This window comes from Stegodyphus dumicola, chromosome 8 (genome assembly GCF_044657685.1).
Source record: "Stegodyphus dumicola isolate Sdum_Otavi_A_Nest chromosome 8, ASM4465768v1".
Classification (NCBI taxonomy): domain Eukaryota; kingdom Metazoa; phylum Arthropoda; class Arachnida; order Araneae; family Eresidae; genus Stegodyphus; species Stegodyphus dumicola.
The window spans coordinates 70,451,927-70,476,492 of NC_140775.1; the positions used below are offsets into that span (position 1 = coordinate 70,451,927).

General features: G+C 31.2%; 1 protein-coding gene across 1 annotated transcript in view; it reads left to right on the forward strand.

Annotated features, from left to right (window-relative positions):
- The window catches only part of LOC118192553 (uncharacterized), a 306,776-nt gene extending 285,573 nt beyond the window's left edge, over positions 1-21,203 (forward strand). Inside the window, exons 4-5 of the mRNA XM_085821984.1 lie at positions 13,687-13,867; positions 20,242-21,203. Coding sequence (XP_085678110.1) covers positions 13,687-13,867; positions 20,242-20,738 — 678 coding nt within the window. The 3' untranslated portion in view covers positions 20,739-21,203. The remainder of the gene's footprint in view (positions 1-13,686; positions 13,868-20,241) is intronic.
- Positions 21,204-24,566: the final 3,363 nt, after the last annotated feature.

Here is a 24,566-nt window from a genome sequence, read left to right on the forward strand (position 1 = left end):
CGACTACCTCATAGGCCCGTACCTCTTACCTGCACGTACAAATGGCTTATGTTATTACATTTTTCTGCAAAAGGTGCTACCGGAATAGTTGCAAGATGTTCCGGCTGTCGTTCGTGATCGCATGTGGTTCCAGCATGATGGTGCACCAGCCAATAACCACGTGCGGGTCCGCCATTACTTGGATGGGACATTTCCGGGCCGATGAATTGGCCGTGATGAACCCGTTTGATAGCCACCCCGTTCGCCAGATTTATCCAGCTTGGATTTTTTTTTATGGGGTCATCTGAAGAGCATCATTTACCAGACTCCCGTCGACTCACTGGAGGACCTCGTTGCACGACTACTCATTGCGGCTGCAAGCGTGCGAGAAATGCCTGTCGTTTTTCAAAATGTTCGTCAATCCCTTCTGCGACGTTACCAAGCATGTATTACTGTTGGTGGTCGCAATTTTGAACATGAATACTGTATTGCTACAAAGAAGCACTTAGCGTTGATTTTGTAAATAAATGCATTTTCCCCTCGTGTCTTTTTTTTTTTTTTTTTTTTTTTTTTTTTTTTTGTTCCTGCCTTAATCCGTCAATTAGACCCTACATTCCTATAAAAAATGCATGTTTTACTACGCTCCACCCCCCTCCAAGTTCGTCCCTTGATCTATGAAACACCCTGTATATATATATAAAGTTTGGTACTGCCTATTGCAATAAAAAGGAAGATGCACAATTAGATGTTATAGCAGTCCGATATGCAAAATTTCAATGCTCTACAGCTAATTATTTTTGAGTTATGCGACATATATACGTACCTACGTACATACATATGCACAAAAGTCACTCAAAATAAATCCCTTTGAATTCATTTCAAACCCATTTTACAGTCTGTTTTATTTTGCCCGTAAGTACAAATGTCACGCAAAAAAATCGTCCAAATGGACTCGGGAACAGTCAAAATGGACATTTCCATTGAAATCTGATACCCAAAATTTTGCAATTTCTTCCTTTACTTCGTACAACGAAGTAAAAAAGCACCTCTTAAGGTTAAATAATTAATAGTTCAAGAAGTAAGCGAAAATAGTAAATAAATCTACTTTATATAATTCCTTTCTGTTCATATTCGTAGAGTACTTACTTACTAAACATTGTGAACCAATTTTCTTGTCACACACATTTATCAAAATCAATTTTAAAACTTTCGTATAAAAGGATGGTCTGTACTATGTTTTATTTTCATATTTTTTAAATTGATGAAAAATATTTAAAACATGTAACTAGGTTAACCAAAAGTTTACTTAGCTTTATGAAGAAGAATATGATCCGGACAATTGTATATTTCTAAAAGGGTTCAGAATTATGAAAATTAACTGTCATGTTTCTAAGTCATATTGCATTATGCATATATATATATATATAACAAGCAAGGTAGTTAGTACAATACTGTATGACCAATTTGGTCTAGATAACATTTTGCGCAATATGCTGCAAAATTAAGTAAATTAGAAATTGTAGTAAGCTAGCCTAAAAGTTGCCAGGAGCTGTGGCTCCAATATATATATATATATATATATATATATATTACATGTATATGTATATATACGCAGTTCTGTCATCATCTGTTGTTGTTCCTGACATGAGCATGAAAACAACAATATCTGCCTAGAAAAATCAGTCATTTTAAACACATGTTCAGTAGTTCTCGCAAATCGCAGTTATTACCAATTAAAGTAGATTTCCTTGCCCGAACCCATCATTAATAGCTTACCACCCGATCTCAACGAGATCCTCACTGAAGAGTTTGACTCTCATTTTTACAACACGTGCTTCGCTCGAGTCTGCTTCTGGTCCAGTAATCATTGAAGATCTTGCCTGAACCGAGTCTGATATTACAAAACGCAAAGTTTGCCACCGACCACGAGTGAAATCCGGTCCCCCTTCACCACGAATTCTTAATTGGCGCAGAGCATGAGTTCGATTAACTTTCAACCCACGATATCCCATTACACAGCCTGGTGACTAATTGGAATAAAGCGGTCTGCGTACGAACTGCTCCTGTCTCCAATTAATTCACTTCGTTCAGTTTCTGGTATCGGGTACTTGGGTTTCGGAAAGAGTAGTTGTACAGTGTTGCAATTTGGTTGCGGAATGGTTACTTTTACGGCGGCGACAATCGGTCAGTTTAATAATTGTCACAGATGAGTATTGACATAAAATTCGAATCTGCCTTTATTTATGAATTTGTCGTTCCTATGAGTGAGCTTAAAATCTGTAAAGCAATACGAGTAGCTTAGAAGCGCAGAAGGCCTATTAATTTCGTTTTGGCATTTTGCGTTAAAAACTTTAAATGTCCGTTTTACTTTTCAAATTGCTGCCACAAAATATTATCGCCCTACGTTAAAGAAATTAAATCATGAAGAATCTGCATAAATGTATGTATGTTTCTTGCATTGTGATAAGACAATAGTACCTAGAGCCATCAAATTCTGAATAACGTAATCCTCCACCGAATATGGACATCTGAAAGCCCTAATTTTGAATTTGTTTTATTATCTATTTCAGATTTTGTAACATTTTAACGAATTTTCGATTAAAAATCTCAACTATTTCAAAGCGAGTAGTGGCAACACTGTAAGGGAAAAAAAAAAAAAAAAAAAAACATGGAAATTCTAAAGATATTCTCTTTTTAAATATTTATGATATTGCTGTTGAGTAGAATTTTATGGTTTCGACGGGAAAAACATCAATTTTAATAAATAAAGGTAACGGAAATAAATAAATTTAATAAATAAAGGAACGCAGATAACGGAACGTTAAATAAAAAAGCCCCTTTGGGCGTAATATAATTTTTATTTTTATTTTTTTATTTTTATTTTATTTATTTATTTTTTAATTTTTAGCAGTGTGGGTCGAAGAGTTCTAAAAAAATAAAATCTCAAATTTTCATACGGTCCTCACTTCTACTTGCATATGCTAATCATTCATTATGTCAAAAGACAAAGTTTCGTAGATTATAAACGAATAAAATTGTAATAGATATTCGGAAACGTATTAGTCGACTCAGGTCATGTACTCGTGTTTATTGCTGATGTAATTCGAACACTGTAAGAACAAATTTAATTAGCAATAAGGAAATAAAGGTTGTTTTTTATGCGATCGACAGTTCTGTCTTTGATGAAATAACATTCACTAGTAAATTTGTAGGTCCTTTTGAAATATTAATTAAGAATATTTTTTTGTAAACTTTAATTATCAAAGTACGCATAGTTTTATATTTGAAGTGTTTCTGCCCTTATGTATCTTACTTCATTAAACTGATTACATTTCGTCAGTTTCAGCGTTACTAAAATATTTTCGTTGAAATTAACATTATTTTCTTTTTAATTAAAGGTATTCAGTTAAACCTTTTTCGTTAATTTATGGTTATACATCCTTCTTATATTCATTTTAGATTCATTTTTAAACTAAAAATATTGTTCATTAGTTTTGTTTCTCAGTTAGTATCTATTAATTGAGAAATCGATAATCTCAACAATAATTTCTAATCATATAAGAAATTTACCAGGCATATTTAAGACATCAAAAAATAAGACTGAAATCAATCGCATAAATAAAATAATAATAATAACTAATTAAAAAATTCACAAAAATATATATATATATATATATATTTCTTTTTTACAGCACAGCGCGTGATGGTTTAAAATTCACAGAAATTATCTAATAAACCCATGATATTCGAGTAGATCATTGACAAGGTCATTAGTCACCAGCAAAGTTTAAAATTCCTGGCCATAGCGGTTTGTTTGAAATCCTCATCCTAGCACTTTTCAGAGGAATTTTCGATTTCCAACATATTTCATCATTCACCTCCAATTCCTAGTCCATATGATTACACAGTTAACTTTCGGGGGTTTTGCTAACCTAACCTAACCTTGGTTTTGAAATTATTCTTTTTTAAAATGCTTTTGCTGTTGGAAATGGCAATTATACATGCGACTTTATTTCTTCTCTTGAGAAATAACATCAACTCAGTAAATAGCTCATAAACTCAAATGCTAATTAAAAAAATTATCAGAAGGAAAGATAAGACCATACTTAAAAACAGTTAAACATTACTTTTTCAGAACGGAGCTGCAATTCCCGAGTGAATAAGACTGCTATAAATAGTTATTCGACCCTGAAATGTACCCCAGTAAATGAGCTGTTTACATGGTTGTTTTTGTGGTCTTTCATATGAAAAGTGTAAATATGATCAATTTCTCTTAAAAAGGTCCTCCACTAACACATCTTTACCCTTAAACAGGTAAGCCTGATTAGCTTTACCGTAATTAAATACCATAATGGAATTCGTAATCTTTTCAATATTCAGGTACCATTTCAGCTGCAAGCTGAATCTCGAAATTTTTTAATAAACAGATACGTGTTCAGAAGTCAAACAACAAAAATCAGATACGTGTTATAAAGAAAAAATAATAATCAGTATAACATGACATTTTATTTGCTTGATCTGCATGCACTCGTTATGTAATTATCACAAAAACAAAAATATAAGATATAATTTTTAAGGTACACAAAATTAGCTGGAAGTGACTTTTCGCGATTATATTAGGCACTCTTTATGTCAAAGTAATTAATGCGTAATAAAAAAAAATATTTAAAATATAATACAAAACCTGCAGTGCCGGCTTGAGATTAACAAAACACGCTCTCGAAAATTATGGAAGATTTTATTTTAATGAAAAAAAAATAAATAATAATAATTACCGCCACTGGATTCTAAAATTTCTTTTCTTTCTAGTAATCTAGATATGAACTAAACGTTTCAAAAATTCGCGTTTAATTACTTTGTTTCTTACTTCCAGATTAAAAGAATTGTTTTCCCAGACTTAACAAGCAAAAAATTAAAATCTCTTCTCGCAAATTCCACAAAGCAAGAACAATCGCCACAAAATACCACTACAAGCAATTGTCGTCATTAACTTCTCCAGAAGAAATTCAGCAACGACAGTCTTTTTCCGAGAAGCCGCCAACAATGGCACTTGCTGTTGTCTTTTAATCCTCTCCGATTTCCTCTGCAATCCAATTGTCACTTACACCCCATTAGACGGTGCTGTCTCTCACTTGGGGGTCGCCGTCGTCCAGGGCAACCGGGGTCTCATTTGAGAGATGGGTCCCAGCGGGGCCCCCTCTTTGGCCCCGCTTAATAAACCTAATGGCGTCGTCGACAGGGAAGGGAGGTCCCATGGGTAGACGGAAACCCCCACCTTTCCAAAGGTACATCGTTAAAAGAATACGCGTGTTAAAAGAGAGATTGGAACTTCTTTCCTTGTTGCTATTTTTTTGTTTGTTTGTTTGTAGTATTTATTCTGAGTTCGGTAGAATTCGCACCTCAGGAAAAGATCCGTTTTTGTCGGTTGCGCAGAGTAAGAAAAGGCATCAATCTTGGGAAATCAAATTCGTCTTTCATAACTTTTGGATAAACAACTAAGGTAAGATCTGGGAGTTTTATTTTGAAGGAGATTTCATTTCATTTTAATGTTCATGGTGTTCTTTTTTGGTTTTGACGAATATATGCATTACGTAGTTTACTTAAATTAAGCTTTGTGAGAAAGAAATGGTCTGACGTTTGTACATGGCGAACAGACTATCGATAAAGCTTGGTCCCTTATTTTTCATTTTCAATATAAGTTCAGAACTGTATAAAGACAGTGTAAATCTAGAAGGCTTGTGTTAAAATTAAAGAAAAAAATTAAAGTGCTCAAAACCGATGGGGGAAATGTTTGTTGTGAAATGTCTGAGTGATTATCTGGAGTTTTAAAATTTGCTGTTATTATTATTAATAGTAGTAGTAGTAAGTAGAGTAAGCAGTACTATTAGAAGTACAATATTTTTCTGACATTCTGGCCTTTGAGAAACTTCTTTAGGGGATCTCTCATACATAAATTCCGAAGAGTCTTTTGTTAATTATATCACTATTATAAACTAGTATTAATAATCAAAATATTGTCTCTAAATGATAATTTGTCATTTGATAAGCAATGTGCATTTATAGCATGAAACGAAAAGATCTTGTCTGACATGGATTTACAATTTCTTGACTACTAATCTTTTTTTTATCAGTAAGCTGTATATTGTCGACATTGTCGTATTCAATATTTTTTAATATGCCATTTATATTACTACTTCCATTCATTAAAATTTTGAATGCCATTTTAATCTTAAAATCAGGAGATAAAGTTTTTTTAAAACAAAATTGAAGTTTAAATCGATAAATTGATGAACCTTATTCGCTTGGTATAATGATTTGAAAAACGTCCGCTGCTAGAAGTGGGATGATCCTGAAAAGCATTCTCCTCTTAACGGCAAACATGGAGAAGAAAAAAAATTGCGCTTAAGAAACGCGTTCTAATTGTCTAATAAAACGTCCTTCAACATGGAAGGCAAATTCCTGCATTTCAAGGAACAACAGGAGCGTAGAGGAAATCGGGATTTAATTAAAACCGTTAGCAGTCTAGAAAACGGAGAAGCTCATCTTTATTTTTATTTATTTTATTTTTTATTTTTTATTTTTTAAGATGAATAGATTTTAAGGGAAGGACACTGAAAGCAGCAAATAAGATTCAGGTGCTTCTTTAAATAAGGTAGGAGTAGATAAGTCAGGGCATAAAATAGGTCCATATGGAGTGGCCAAATAGCCTATGTGGCAAAGATTTTCTAATTTCTTAGAAACTTTTGTTTTTCCGTAAACGAGTAATTTTATTAAAATTTAAGTTGCTACTAAATTTTGAAAGACAGGCACTCACAATTACAGCAACACATGCAGGGATAATGCATCACATATTCTTCCTCGGATAAAATTTTTGCGAATGCTGGAAATATTAAAGAAATCTAGGCATAATTATATCTAGGCATGACTGTTCATATAAAAGGGTATAACCGGGTCAGTTTAAAATTTTCTGAATTTGTGTTTCGTAAAATAGTTATAAATGTTTGTAATTGTAAAACTTCTAATTCATTCAGCTCACTAAGTGCAGCTGCAGTAAAAGAATTTACTGTTTTGATCACTTTTTTACTGCAAGTTATGTATGCAAAATCTGTATGTTAATATTCGATCAATAGTCAGCTCATTTACAATTATACTAAGTGTATACTATTTCTGTTGTGTTAAAGTGAGTATGATTCAAGACATCTTTATATTACTGAGTCGGTTTCTAGAATTCCTTATAAACTAGCTGAATTTTTTCAGACTAAATTTCCACCCTTTTTTTTTTTTAACTTTTTATGTTATTGTGTATTATCAAACAAGTATTTATCTTTATCTTTCATCTCTCATACCTTATTTTTATATTTTATATTTTCATTGTGCGAATAAATTAGAGTGACTGCTTTCCAAATTTTCAAAACTGCATTTTGAAAATCTAAAATATCGACAGAAGGCACTGTATCATTAAATCTCTTTTAATTTTTACAATATTTAACTATACATCTAAAGAATATTAGGAAGTTAAATATTTCGCTGTTATGTATTTCTACATGAGCAAATTCATATATTTTTTTTTTTTTTTTTTTCGGAAAAACTGAGAATTTAAAGTTGGGTGAACAAAACCCTTAGAAACAAAAATTAATGACGTCCCAGTTTTCTCAACCCTTTTAAAAGCTAACTTCGTAACCAAAATTAAATCTTTATTTATATTAAAATAAAGTGAATATGATATGTGGGCAAATGAAATACTTCTCCCTTTAGAATAAATTTTCAATTTCATATGAAAAATTTTAATGATTGTTTTAAAAATTTTAAATTGCACTTTAGAAGTCACTCTGCTTAATTTGTTGCTTTTCTATCACTGTCCCGAATGGGGTATAAGATACCGAGGTTTGACTGCATAGCAATTAATGATTTCTGTGCTTTTTATTCCGGTACTTTGATGGCTAAATAGTAACCAATTCACATTTTTTCACCTTAATTCGCCTTGCGTGAATGTGTAAAGTTAAATGTGATTAAAACCCGAGTTGCTCATCCATTGAGAGACGATTTTCTGGATCTAAATTGGATTGCTGTTTGATAGAAATCATATTATCAACACAGAGTCCTACCCAAGATCGACGCTAGGCATTTTCCCAACCGGCACAATCTCTACGGGTTCTAAATGAACTTCCCTAAATTCTAAAACTGTTACCACTCAAAATTCTGTCACCCAGTGCCTCCCCTAAATCTTAAAAATTTTGCCCTCTTTAAAGTTTACTGCTCGGCGCTTCTAAATTCTATTTATTTTGCCACCTCAAAATTCTTCCGCCTGATTCTGCTGCCTCAAAATTCTTTACCTCAAAATTACGAAAGATTCTGCATGTTCTTTCTAGCCCTTGAATGTTGCCAGATTTACTTCAAGTTGTTACAGCCATAGATGTATAATATTAAGTTATACTAATAGATTAGTATTGTTATATCTACAACAAATAAATTCACAATTTTATTAAAAACATGTATTTTACATAGTAGTGTCTAAATGCTGTTACTATTTAATTCCTTCTGTTGTTCATATTGTAGAAAGTATTAGAATTTTTGAAGGCAAAGAACATGAACAATAATGAGTCCTAGAACGGTATTCAGTTGAGATTTCAAATTGGTAGCTAGACGTGTCAACTTCTTACACCACGAGAATACACAGAAGAGAATCAGGAGGGACTGGGAGAAGGTAAAAGTCGGCGCAGTTCACCAAATCCAAGGTGGTGACATTTTACGATCGCCTATATTTCAGCTCATATTTCAGCCCCACTATTTAAACCATTAAAGATTTTTCGGACGGGAAAGGTAAAAAATCAGCTGTAATCTGGATGAGCCGATTCTTACCTCATAAGAGCACACAAGGGAAAGTACAATAATACTCCTAATGTTTTATATTAGCCTGATCTTCAATAATCAAACATGATAAACATTAATATCAAAAGCATGAGTTATTTATTATCCTTGGTTTAAAAAAAAAAAAAAAAAAAAAGACGACAGACATTTCTAGCAGCCGCGATTATACAGTTTTCCGATAATCTCATGTCTGAAATTCACTTTCGTGTTAGATAGTGTTTACCCAATGGAACTGTTACTCACCACTACTGACATTTGTATCTACTAGTCACTAGTGTTTACACGAGTCACGCACTAGGGTATGCTGACAAATTTTGATTTTTATATATCACTTGAATTCGGAAAATCATACGCTAAACTTATAATATTAAATATTTATTTCTACTTAACCATTAAGTGGAAAAACTCTTGTAACAAAAAATATCAGGCATTTTAATAATATTTCATTTCCATTTATAACGCTCAAAGGTGAGGTTTAAAAATTTAAGCAACATTTTACCTTACTTAAACGAGATGCGTAACCCAGTTCAAACCTTTCCGTCATTTTAAACAGAATAATCTCTTAAATATTCTTCTCCTCTTTCCTTTTTATACGCTTTTTTCTAAGAGAAAATCAGGATCATTCTAACCAAGTGCAATGGATTGAAGCTCTTCTTCTTCTTTGAGCTACTCTTAGAATATTGAAAAACGAGGACTTTGCGTTTTAAATAAATAAGCAAAGAGGGTTTGTTAAAAATATAAAAACATAAAATAGGAAAAAAAAATTCTACCTCTTGCCTTGCATACCCACTGCGAAAGAGAAGTGCATCAAATAGGCCTAAAAAGCAATTACTGGTTCCCAAATTAGCGAGGGCAGTGGACCGTATCTGGACTCACGGTCCGTAATAGCGAGCAAATTAAAACATTCCGCATAAAGTATTTCCTAAGCTTTTCAAAGCCATCTTCGGGTCAGACACACGTGGCAGAGAGACGGTGGGGAGGAGAGGAGGGACGAAAGGTAGAAAGGTAGAGGAAGGAATAAGGATGATATTTGAGAAGATTTTACCAGAGTAAACTTTTATGAAACTCCAAAACCGCTGCGGTAATTGTAGCAGTTGAGATGGCTTTTGAAACTGAAGTGGAGGGCGACTTTCAGTTCCACTTCTGAATGGATTTCCGCATTAAAATTTGAAACATTTTCATGGGGGCAGTTAATGTTCAGATGTTTCAAACAAAATATCAGAGAACTACACTGACTTATTAGAGAGGTCACGTACTCGGATATCTCATGCTACTGAGCGTAAAAATTGCTTCCTGACACTCTCCCTTTCAGATCTGGGGAGGAGGCTGGTTGGACAGTGAATAGAGTCGAAATCTATAAAAGAATGTTCTGGGTTTCGCCATAAAGTCGGCTGCGCTGATATTGCTTCAATTTAACTTCCTCATCTTGCCTTGCATACCCGTTAATTAAATAGCAAGTTTTGAAATACACATATCATTTCTCTCATTTCATTCTAGAAGCCTTCATTGAAATCAGAAAGAAGGCGTCGAGAGTTAAGTATTTAATCTAATAATTTCAGTAACAACTTCCTGGTTTCCTATATTTCATTAATCGTGCTAAAGTAGATAAATTTCAATCAGCTTTAATGATTTCAGCTTAATTTAATGTAGATAAATTTGAATCAGTTTCTAATCGAGGAGAACTATATTATTCTTATTGTAATTCGGTATACGATTACTATAATTCCCAACTAATTAGACTAAGATGATAATAACAATTTTAACTGACTGAAAACATATTTTAGTTTTATTACCTAGTACACTTTTAAAGAAAATTATTGAAGGAATAGTAATTCTAATGACTATTTTCGTGTATTTAAGTATGCGAAACTAATCAGTCTATTTGAATTTGCTTGAACTGCAACCTAACAAATTAAGTGTAATTTTTACAACAGTTGTGGAGTTAGTCTAAAATCAACATTTAGTCTATTTGTATAATCAGATTTACTTCGAATGAATATCTTTAGTCTCTATTGTAAATAATTGTAAAAATCTCGGATGACAAAAAAGCATATTAAAAATGTATTTGCTACTGATTATTTCAGAAACTCTAGCTATTGATAATTTCAGATAGAAATTTAAATACACCGTTAAGTATTATATGTCGTTTTCCATATTATAATGATGAGCCTGAAATATTATCCTGTGGTTTGATTCGAGTCTTTTCAATTATCTCTTACTTCCTTTCTCAAATATCTCTTAATCTGACTAAACCATATTGCTTCGGATAAGTTCAGAACATTAAAAAAAATGTTTTAAGTATTTTAATATTCAATTAAATGAATGCTTTGGTAACCTCATAATTAGGTGGAAGACTAATATTGTTTCCAAAATTACAAGACACTTTGCTTAACACAGTCATTGAAATCCTAAATACACTTTCCAGTGCAATACGAGAAAAAAATCTTTTTAAAGTTTCAATACAAAATTTTACCAAATTACATATTTTCCATTTCTTATACATCTACGAAAATATTTACTGAAATCATTAAGAATTCATCATACTTGCATATATTAAAAACTACTAAGAACTTGTGTTTTCATGAAGTTTTGAACGAATGAAAGAGAAACTAAATTTTGAATATTATTCTTTACATTTTAGTTACTTTTTCTGTCATTAATGAAGAATATTTTGTTCAAATGAAGGTATGACTTCTATTGACAGCTTTTACCATTGCAATTTTTCGAATTTAAATTAAAGCTTATCATAGAAGAGATGCAAGATCTATTAATATTTTTTTTTTTCATTTTGTCGCTAAGCATCAAAACGTAATACGCAAACCTTTACAACTGGTTTATAAATAATCATAAAAAGGTTGCCTCCCAATCTGTGATGCCCAAGATTACATTTTTAATTGCAAACTGTCAGCTATTGTACTGTCCACTACTGTCTAAGAGAATAAAATCGCTGAGCAACTTCAGTTTGATTGGGGTCGAATCTCGGCAAGCAGGTTGTCTGTACAGATGTCTTCATGGCAAGAAAAAGTTCAAAAAATAATAAATCTGTGATTTCAATAGTTTCTTCCTTAACTAACTGAAGGGTAAGTTAAGGTTTTATAAGTTCAGGTTAAGTATTATTTATTAATTTAGGCAAAGTATATGAGAGTTAGCTGCTTAATGGAAGGGATGCCTTCGCGAAAAATTTCTGAAAGTTATTGGCTCATATTCACGTTACACCTGGAGAAACCCTGAAAAACTCCCATATAACCAGCCAGTTCGCTGCGATTTCAACCTGCGTCGAAACGCCAGTGTTATCGCATACGATAAAGCGGTAGACTGTGTTTACATAATGACAAATAAAGAAGCGTGAAATCTGTTCTGGAAGCCGTTGTATTTTTTATGGAACGGAAGTGACTATTACATTGCTATAATGATGAAACTACTTTTTATTAATTGATTTCCCTCTTCATTAAATTCTAAGCACCATTAAATAGCAATGATTTAATGCTTGGTAAAATATCTTTATCACCTGAGCATTCTTTTGCTGTTTTCCTTTTGTGCTTTGTTATAAAGAAAAAAGTGAAGGCTGGCTTAGCAAAGATAGAGTGGCTAAAACCACCGAACGCTGGTACTTTATATTTCGTCAAAATTTCGCTTTTTGGCAAATAGACTTCTGCACGGAGCGTTTCTGGTTTTTCGTATGCAAAGTGAATACAAGCCGATTTTTATTATTCTTCATTTGCACAGCTAGCCCTCGTGTTCTTTCTTATAATAAATTGATCAACCATTGAAAAAAAATCTGTAATTTTTGTTGCTTACGAATTCTTAATATAATTTGAAAAATATCTAAAACTAGAACTCCCCCCTCGTGAAGTTCTATCTTGAATTTTCCATTTCAGTCAGTGGAAGATTCTGTTTCAGGAAAACAGAACTTCATTTTGTTTGGCTAACAAACTTATTCACAATCTTTTTTGTAATAATCTTGATTCTTTGTTTTCCGTATTGTTACATACTAATTACTTTTTAGTTAACACAATAATTTTATTTTTCATTAAAATACTTATATTTTAATATTTTAATTTATTTCAGTTTATCTTACTTTTTCTTTCTGTCTTTACGTTAATATAATTTTGGCTTTAAATAAAAATTTGAATTTATATGGATATGGCTTTATAGGCTGTACTCGTGATATTTTGCCGCAACTTTCACATTCTGATATATCAACAATCTTTTACTAATCATCTTTTTGCGTTAATTCTATTCTAGGATCTTGTAATTTCTATAGTCCTGTTTATCAAACCAGTTTAACCATTGCTGAATTCTTCTGCAAACATTTTCATTTCATTCCACTTAAAGCCCTCCTCAAGTTGAGCTATTCATGCAACTGAGTTACCTTTTGCTCTAGCGCTGATAATTATCGATTATAAATCTCTAAATTTTTATTAAAAGCCTCATTATGAATGAGCAACAATCTTTTTTTCCTTCATGGTTACAGAAAGCATGTCATTTTATAGCTCTAATTCTAGCTGCAAGTCGTTGATTTGGATTCAGAGAAAATTCAAGGCATAAAATTTTTGATAATTTGCATGTATTTGTAACACCAAACCGACGTCAAAACTATTAAACTTATTCCATTATGATGTGCATCTTGCAAGGCAGTTAAAAAAAAAAAGAACGCTGAACAAAATTTCAATGCAGGGTTAATTTCATTACATACTAACAATTAACTCCCATAGGACATTATTATTAGTAATTAAACTGGATATTCGAAATGTCGGTAGTAAACTGATACGGAAAATATAGAAATAATACCTATATTTAATACATATTAGCGCAGTAACAGATATTGACTTCTTTCAGGTGTGGTTCCAGAACAGGAGAGCGAAATGGCGGAAAACAGAGAAATGTTGGGGTAAAAGCACCATCATGGCAGAGTATGGACTTTACGGAGCAATGGTCAGGCATTCCTTACCACTTCCTGAATCAATCCTAAAAAGCGCCAAAGAAGGGGACGTTTCCTCTTGCGCACCTTGGCTGCTAGGTAACTATAGAACTCTATATCTCCAAGTTACGTATATATGACGAATGGTATACAAAATACTATCGGTTAGAAAACTTAATTCGTCGTGCAGAAAATCGAATGCGAATTCCAACAACTTATGCAACTCAATGCAACTCAGATGTATTAAGCTCTGCCGACGCACATATATTGTTCACCGAATCAAGATAAAAATCCAACATATTTTAAGCTTAGACCTTCCGTGTAGCATACAAGATACGTACATACTGTGAAAAACAAAATTCTGAAATATACGTACATACAAATGTCGTACATACTATATTACATATAATTGATTATTTGCGATGAAAACAGAATTCTCTATCTGAAAAATAGTTTTTGTAAATTAAAATCCCATATACTGGATGAATTCAAAGTTAATAGCAAAATAAATTGCACTTTTAGCGGGGAAAGGGGAAGCATAATAAAAAATAGTGTTCTTTTCAGGTTACTCAATAGCCTCTGAATTTTAATATTAAAACTATTATTTCTTAGTTTCTAATTATTCGGTTACTATGTACAGTATAAAAGCAGCAAGTTTATCGAAAAATTTGATTTAAAGATAATTGATCGTTTTTTTAATATCCAAATCTTCATTTCCTAAAATTAGCTTTATGAAACCATGTATTTTTAGAAATACCAAACTATCAAATGGTTAGACGATTTTTATATAATCCTGGTTAGGAAGAAAATCTATTTCCCGATTAGTTTCTATCTAACAAACAATGCTTGTTTAGAAAATGATTAATTTAATTTAATTCAGAGCAAATTTACCCATTGAAGAAAAAATTTTTACAATTTAACTTTATAATTAAAATATTATTTGATATGTTCAGTTTTTTCGAATATTTTCTAATTAATTTTAAGATGCGTACTTTATACATTAAAACCGCCAGTAGGAAAACTATGATACATAATTAGGAAAAAAACTTACTTTTTTTTATCAGGATTAACACTTTGGTCTTGATTAACACTTAAAAGTTTTAAATATGTAGATACTTCAATATATAAAGTAAGATTTTTTTATTAAATGCTAACGTAAACAAATTTGTTGCAAATAAAGATTTAGTTAGAGATTTTGATGTTATTTACGATTAGAAATAAAACGTAGCTTGTTCTCAGTTTTCGCACCTGCACCTGGTATACTTTTTTTATGCTGGTTGCTGTATGTTGTATAACAAGTTAATTGAGTACATATTAGTTTTATTAGTGTCATTATTATTATTAATTATTATTATTATTATTATTATTATCATTATTATTATTAGTTATTGTTATTGTTTTTATTATTAATTATGTTCGTTCAGTTTAGAATCACGGTGAGATTTTCAAAATTTATGTTTAAAATGTAGAACTGTGCACGAGGAAGGGCTTAAACATAATCTATAATTAACGTTTTAGCAGTTTAACATCAAGAAATATTATATTTGGAGCCAATATTAAAATTTAATTGCATAAGACACATTTAGCAGAAGAGGTACTTACTTTAAAACCGAAAGTTTATGTTAAAATTTGAGTTGTAACTTAAAAGCTGTGTATAAAAGAAAGACAGAAACTACCCCTTTGTTTGAAAGAAATAGCCACAGTTGTTTTATTTTGTTTAGGAAATAGAAGAATTTTATATGTTAGGTAATTCCGAAAATTCCTAAACTAGAATTTTCCCAGGTTACAAGAAATATCCTTTAACACTACTTTTTCCTTTTTTCGTTATTTATTTTTTATTGTCTTCTGTCTAGACTTTCTTTCTTTCGAAAACATTTTCTTCATCTTCTGTTGAAGTTCTGTTACTGGTTTATTTATCTAGAAAAATACTTACTATTAAGATAAAGGCCTTTCACCATTTTGTAAATACTATCTACACCTATAGACAGGAAACTTTACGACAACTTCTGAATTGAATAGATTATTTGTTACTGCAAGGGAATAAATGGTTATTTGCCTTGAGAGGATATCTTTGTAAAAGAGAATCTAGGAAAAATGGACTTTCTTTCCATTCACGTATTCATGTAAAACTTGAAAGTCATGGATTCCCTACGCGATCGTAACTATTTCATTATATTAGTCACCAGGAATCGACACTGGGATGAACTAAAAATGTGATTAAAATAACTGAATACCAGTAGTGTATAGTGTTCGGTTCATCGTGATTGATTGGAACATCAGTTCAGTTGAAAAATCCAGAAATCTTCCTAGGAGTCAGTTTCCTTTAGAAGTAATAAGCCTGCTTTTCTTTGAAGTCCTTAACGAATATGTGCTTACCAAGGCGGAGATAATTTGAGGAGTTGCAAAAATTAATAAACAAGGTGCAATAATTTCTTCAGTCTTTTTTTGTAGAAATCCTGAAAGCAATCTTTGTTGTAATGGAACTCTAATAATTATGTAATATAATTATAGCTAATGGCATTGGGGTGAATACAGACATAAAAATCCAACATTAGTTATCTTAACTCTTTTATTTTATTTTGTCAAATTTAATAGCTTAAATGGGGGATTTCATCTCTTCTCAAAGGATATTAACTCTGATCACAGAGAATCTGTCTGCTTGTTGATCTATTTTTCTGCCTGTTTGTATGAAGAGAAAATTTCATATACTTTTCAGTTTTCTTATATCACGTGATCGGGATTAAATACCTTTTTTAAAAATTTCTGTATGTTCAGTATTACTAGCAAAGCAAGTAAACATGTAAGAATACATCGACTTAAAAATGAAGACAGCAGAACTTACTCGGAGAGCATAACGTGATTTTGTTTAAATATCTTCTTTGAAATGGATCATCATTATCTGTTAAATTTTTTTTAAAAAAAAAGTAATGAAGCAAATTTATTGTGCTAGTTAAGAATTATATTTTTAATCATTAGAATCAATATAGTTATGACTATTTTTAGTCATAGCATCTCAGGAAACTCTGGTGATTTTTTTTTTCTCTTTTTACTTGTCTTATCCTAACATTTTACTTAAAATATCTAACACTCTACTCAGAGCATATTGTATAAAGTAATACTGTATCAATCGATATTAAGTAGAAATACAATTTGCGTTTTAGATGTTACCATCAACTTTTATGTATATAAAAATGTATACATTGATTTTAATAATAATTCAAATATGTACTTATCTTAGCTGAGGTACTTCAGAAATTTTCGTACACTTTCTGTATGATCATTCACGTGTAAAAGTGATTAAAAAAAGTGACTCTATTCATCACCTTCTGCAAAGAAGAACAATAGAAGAAAATTTATTAGATTTAGTTTATATGTTTCAGACTATGGAAAAGTAGTATATGGAATTTTAAAAAAATATTTTAGGATTTGTCATTAAAAGTTTGTTAATAATTCAGTGTGAGCACTAATAAGGTATGCAAAATATTAGTTAATTAGCATTGTTAGCTCTTTCAGGGGCAGAAAAAGGCAATTAACATTTTCAGCAAAACTCTTGTTTTATTTACTATATCAGGTGTTACAATGAAATTTTTTGCGACAATTACACATATTTTGTCCAAGACGAGTGGAAAAAAAATGACCACTTCTGATGGTTAGTGTCAGTGAACACCGCCCACAGAACACATCCCTACAAATCAGTCTCTATTATACTCTTGGAAACAGCCTCTCTTTTTCAAGCAGAGTGCAACTTTGCATGTGCTGCATTCCCACGCTGTTCTTACAGGCTTTTACTTAGTGCTGCAGAGTGCACATCGTCGTGATGATGTCTTTGATAGTTGATGTTCATTTTCTTGAAGAATTGCTGCATCAACTACTGGCTTATGTTTCTTGATTGCCATCCATTGAGCTACAAGGGAACTTCAGAAAAGGTCAGTCTTGAAAACCACTCACATGAGTGAGTAAGACGTTCAATAGAAAAGGTGGTCACTGTAGGTAACCACCGACCTTCAAAGAGTTTACTTATAACATTAGCTTAATTTAATCTTCCATACGAAGAATTTAACCAGCTGTATTAATCCATGGAAATTAGTATAAACAGTCACTAGCACAGTTTAACACGAATAAGATAGCTTGACAGTTCTCCTGTAAGGTTATTTTGGCTGTTAGAATAAATCTGACAAAAGGTTGCTTATGCTGCCCGGGTCGACATACTGAAGCCAGAATGAGCCTGGTCAACATATTTCAGATGATACTGCTAATACTTTCAGTCGACGAATGCAACTGTTTTATTGAAGTCTGTTGCATGTGTCATGTAAAGTCTCTCAGAGGTGACTGAATCATGGACATAGTCCTTAAAGAATCGGTCTTTTACATAACTTTAAAGCAAACACATTTGTATTTGGATCCAATGAACTTGATGCACAGATGAAAGGCATAGAAAGATTGATCGGCATAATTTCAGAGAGTTATTGTCACAGCAGTAAGGCAATAACATTTGAGGTAGATAGACGCTTCATTTTGTATGAACATAGTAGTGTTAAGTTATCAGTGAAATTACTGTTCTGAAATATGTAATATTATTGCCTTTTCAATATATGATGATATCTGATAAGGTTACCGTGCAAGTAATTGTTCCATTTCACAGGAAAAAAATTCAATTAAAATGGACTGATTGGTAAGGCAACCTCATTCTACATATGCGGTTGCAGAAGCAGGTTTATATAGCACAAGGATTTTAGGCATCCAGGCACGATAGTTCCTCGTTCACTTTTTATTTCCTCGGCAATCCTATTTCGTATCCATCTGTTTCAAAAAGACTGCATTGCATCGTTCAAGGGCTGAAGAATTTAACCAACAGCTAATTCTACAAAGTTTAAAAGTGCAATTCTTGTGGCGTGGTCTCCAAATGGTTGTGCTTAGCAGTTTCAATTGTTCAGCTACAATACGTTTGAAATTAAAAGTCCTAATTTGATTCTTAGACGATGATTATTCCAATTTATTTCATAAACCTTCCTTTATTAGATATTTCTAGATGTTCTGGTGAGCGCTCAATACAATGACACTTGCTTTACTTTAGTAATTGTGTCATATGTCAAAAACAGTCAAAATCAATAGTGCACGTATAAGAGAGTTGTGGCACATTCATTTTGTACGATGTTTTCGTCATGAGAATTTTGGCACTTACGCCTCATATTTTTACTTGGCCGCTTTCGGGATTAATTTTTTTTATTCAAACAATATCGTCTTCATGGTCTGTACTCATTACATTTGATTTCGTTTTGTCTACCGGTTATCTCTGTAGAAGGTGTTATATAAAACAGTTTCAATTTGAATCCCTTGTACAATGTCCTAATTTATTTTTTCAATTAATAATTCTTAACATTCACATGATTAAGGAATTAATTTTTTATTAAGATAGTATAATTTTGAAATAATTTTGAGAATACAGAAAGAAAACCCGAAGTTTTAAAAAACTCTTTTTAATTTAAAATTTTGCGAATCCATTTAGAAATTAGATATTGATAGCTATTAGAAACTTTTTTTCTCTTTTAAAAAAAAATTACCTACTTCTTAAAATTAAATTTATTTACTCATTTTAAAACAAAAAAATTACTTACTCTCTATTTTTTTTAATATGTTAAAATTTCTAAGCACTACAAGTAAGAATACAGTAGTGGTCCAAACAGAATCTAAATTTGCAATATTAAGATCATTTATACTAATTCACAAAAGCGTGATCCTTTAGTATTTCATTCACATTTAAGGCTGTATGGTCTTTCTAAGATAAACACGTAACAAAACTGAGTTCTTTATATATGATCTTGGTAGTTAAAAGGAAAATAATTTATAAAGAAAACAAATATTAGAAAACATTTCATTTTTGTTCTTTTAAACTGTTTGCTTCAGTTTAATAGAACTGTTATATTTTATCAATATAGAACATTAATATAAACCAGTTCTATTGAAAAAGCTTGTGTACATGTTTTGAATTCTGTCCATGAAGCCGGAACTTTATTTATTTAATTATTTTATTTTATTTTATTTATTTATTTATTTATTTATTTATTTTTTGTATAAATTTTTATGAAAAATAAAAAATGCAACTTTTTTTTTAAAAAAAAGAATGATAGTTGTATTTAACTATTAAATTTTTCTAAGAATTAAATTTTAACTTGCATATAGAACTTTCTTTTCTACAAAACTTTAACGTAAAAGATTAATAAGATTCTTCTATATATATAAATAAACAAGTCCTAGTAAAATGAAACAAAGTAACTAATTGGGAATTTCCTGGTAATAACATTAAATGGTTAGGTGTGGCAACACAATATCCCCTAAATGTATGTACTACCATAAAAAATTGACGTATAAATAGAAAACATTGTATACCACTCTGGGTGAAAGAGAGGTGAAAATTACTGTTTTAGAATCTCCCTGGAAGCTAACCCCCTGGTCCTCATCTGTCGTCTAAACAGGGATGCACCGGAAGTCCCAGGAAGCAGCCGAGAAGCTCAAAGATTCCGATCTCAGCTCCGAGGAACATCACAGCCAACAACAACTGGCATTACCGCAGAGCAGCTCCAGCAATAACAACACCAGCACCACAGCAGCGATGACCGTCCAGCAGCCCTCCTTCCATCACCACCACCACCACCACCACTCCCACCAGCAGCGCCATCACCACCAAGGCTCATCTTCGTCTACATCTTCCTCCTCCAGGGGTTCAAGTCCAATCCTCGGGGGTCCTTCCACTTCCTCCGGATCCCACCACCAACAGCAACAGCCACCAAACAAAGAGGACTTGAGGTCGTCTAGCATCGCTTCCCTGAGAGCCAAGGCTATTGAACATTCAGCGAAGGTTTTTGGTGAAGGACGTGACGTGCCACCGAGTGATCCGTCTGCATCGCCTCGAGCCAAGGATGTAGTCCTTATGGAAAGACCTTCCATACATTCTATTGGATCACTATTCTAAAAGGAACAAATTTTTAAAAGATTAATATATAGAAGGTATCCAGAAACTGCTAACAACTTTCCTGTTCTGCTCAAAAAGTTGAAATATTCAATTTTAAAATACTTATTTTTCATTTCTTTCCATATCGTTCATTTTTTTTTAAATCAAACATAAAATTTCACTAAAATAGCATTCCAGATTTAGTAAGCTGTTGATAATTTCAGCGTGAATAAAATAACTTTTCATTAAACACATTACAGGGAAAAGTTATATTTATTACAATATTAGAAGTATTACTTCAAGAAAATTAGTGTAATAAAAATGGAAAATGGGAAAGAGGATAAGAAAATTCTTTAAAAGCACTCAATAAAAAATTAAATATGCAAAAATATGAATATATTTATGATAAATATAAAAAGTAAAATTACTCTATATATTCATATGCAAAACGTACAGTAATTTTAATTAATCTAATAGCAGAAATCTTTCAATAAAATTTCATTGAAAAACATGCTATATCATACCTTTACATAGCAGAAATTTTCGTTAAATTATAAAAGCATTATTTATTATTAAATTATTTATTATTATTTTCATCTTCAGGTTCATCTTTTCTATTATATAAAATTACCAAGTCATATATAAATTTTGCGTAACTAAGTAAACTCACAGATACAAACTTAAAAAATTAAAATGTTAAGGTTTTTTCTCTTCAGCATTCAATTTGTTTATGAACATCTCGAGAAAACTATTTTTTATTTAAAGATACTTAAATAACTTAATACGCTAAAAAAATTTCTATTGAATGAAATTTAATTTTTGCAGTTAATTATTACTATTTTTCGATGCTAATAATGGAAAAAACTCAAATAACTTCTTTAATTCATTTATTCACGTGGCAATTTTCACTTTGCGTGGGCAAATTTTCTCTTTCTAAACCTCATAATAATTCTCCTTAATTAGAGAAAAATGAACTCAGTAAGACAAAGCTATTAAAGATTTGTTGATTTTCAAACCTAAAGATTTACATTAAATGTTCCATATTAAATGTGCAGAACAGAACTTTCATCATAGCTGTCCATCATAGCTATTATGCTTTATTCTTTGAATGGATGCCTGGCTCCTGGCGGAAATCTTAAACTTGACAAACTTCTTTTCATAATTTGACTAAAATTAAAAAGAAGTGCACAACTTTTCCTACCTCTTGCTTACTTTGACGTTTGGGGAATCATATTCCTAATTTGCATTGCGAAAAATTTCCTGATAAATATTTATATAAAATGTTCTTTTCGACATGAAAAAAATACATAATGTACTTCTTTACTTGTTTACTATTCCTAGAAGATTATTCTCTGTAAAACTAATTACAGGCAATAAATTGCTTGTATATGTGGTACTAAAGTATGTAATACCACTTTGATACTTTAAACAAAAATCTATTTAATGGAAAATCCTGTTATGAGAAGATGGCATTGCAATGTTCTTTATATTGTACATGAACGGCGGCTAACCTTGAAAGACATTTTTAAGAAAATTTTCAGAAGTATTTCTAAAGAGAACTCCATGTGTAATTTCGTTGGAAACGAAAGAGTGTTTACAAACCGGTGACACATTACAATAATTAATGTTTCCTAAAAAGTAATTTATTTTGTATCACTCGTTGACAAAGATTATACAGAATGATTCACAAAGAACCGTACCAAATATTTTGGTATAGATCAGTAACTAAATGTATAGACATTGCCACTAATTTTTGGAAATTAACCTTATGTCGCTTCGAATACTTATGTAAAGTATCATAAGCTGCAAGTGACGTCTATTTTGCGCTATCACATGCTGAAGTAACGTTGCATTTTTTAGCAATTCTTAATGATTTCCTAAAATGTAACAATTAAACCATATTGAATTGAAGCAAGAGTTCCTTTCCGCAAGACACAGCTACATACCGAGTATCTACAATGTTGATGTCAATGCTTTTAAGACCGCGTGATTGCAGAGAATCTTTAGCCGTTTACTCCAAAATCAGACCATATCGTATTTCTCTCTGCATGGCTGCTGCAAGAAGCCTTTCGTAGCAGAAAAGCACTCGAAGACAGAGTAAAGTATACTGCCTCTGAGACCAGAAACATTGATCACATTTTTACAGGTGCTTTACTACCCGATTTTCAAAACCACGCAACGCACCGTTAACGTACCCAACGTAAAGGACGGAGGTTTAATACATAATGCTGCGCAAATGCGTGAAAACATTGTTAAGTTTCTTTGCATTCTCAACAGTGGTTATCTATTCATTTCTGTTTTGTATATTTAGGTAAAAAAGAGGGTGAAGAAATACTCGGTTCTATGTGAATCATTCCACATAATGGCATTAGCAACTTCTTTTCAATACAGTTTAAAAAAAAAAAACTACTATTACAGATATAAATAAAAAGATAATTCCAAAGCTATAATTTGATCACATAAATAATAGATAATAAAATACACTTGTCAATCTTAAATTCAAACTTATCTTTCTAACCAAATTGTTCAGACTGAAAAGAGTTTTAAAGACAAATAATATCACTTTCTCGAGATGTGAAATCTTTTTTTGTATAATAAGCCATGAGAATTATTTTTGACAAATATAAGTGTTTAAAATTAAGCAATTTTTCAGGGAAATTTCGTTGCATTGGAAGAAAAATTTTATATTACATTTTTATTCTTTCATTTATTCAAATAGGAAATGAATGAAGCCATATGTTAAAAATGGAAAAGCTGAAGTTAGGAAGTCTTTTAACAACACATTCATTTAAGTGTAATTATTTATTAAGTTTTTCATATAAGAGTATGCGGTTTACTGCAATATTCATTTGCTTTTAAACTAAATAATTTAGAAAATTAAAGCTTAAAAGGATTTCCTTTTTCTCTCAATTTTACTTATATATATTATTACTGGTAGATATTAAATCTGGTTATTACTGGTAGATATTAAATATTATTACTGGTAGATATTAAATCCACCAAAATTAGTTCCATGAAACAATAAAAGATTTTAATTTATATAAGATGAAAATTTTCAAACCAAATTACCTGTAAACTGATAATGCTGATTTACATAAATATTATTAAATTGCATAATAAGATATTTTTTCTACAGTGATACTAGCAAAAATATCATAATACGTTAGCTAATACAAAAATATTTAAGAAATAACATTTCATAAGCCTGATTTTTTTATACCTTAAACAAAATTTAAATTATAAAAAAAAAATGAATTAAAGTTTTGCACAGTGCACAACTAATCTATAATTAATTTGCTTGATTATATATAAGAATCTAAATATTCTAATAATTATTCAAATAATTAACGCTCCAATGTATACAAACAAATAAATTATAACTAAAAGTGAATGCCTAATTTACTTTTAGTTGTATTGAAATATAATTTATGTACATAAATTTTTAGATTATTTTAATTACCATATTGGCCCAAATGTAACTCAGATTTTTTTCATAAAATAACCTGCATATTTTATGATGTTCATGAGGTAGAAAGAGGTTGTATATAAGGTGGCCTCAGTTAATTGAACTTTGATAAATTAAAAGTGTTCAACAGTAATCTAAACATCATACTTTAAGGAAGAACTAAGTAACCAACTTTTCGTTCAACTAAAAGTTAAACATAAATGATAAACTAGATTAATATAGTACCTAAATATGCGGCTGTGCATAAAAAACATACAGTTATCCAGGAGGGAATTTTTGAAAGAATATTTGGGCCAGTAAAGTATTTTCATGTTTTAAAAACGATGCCAGTGTGAAATTGTACTTCGAAGAAACAAGAAACTATTTCTCTATTGATTGGAACA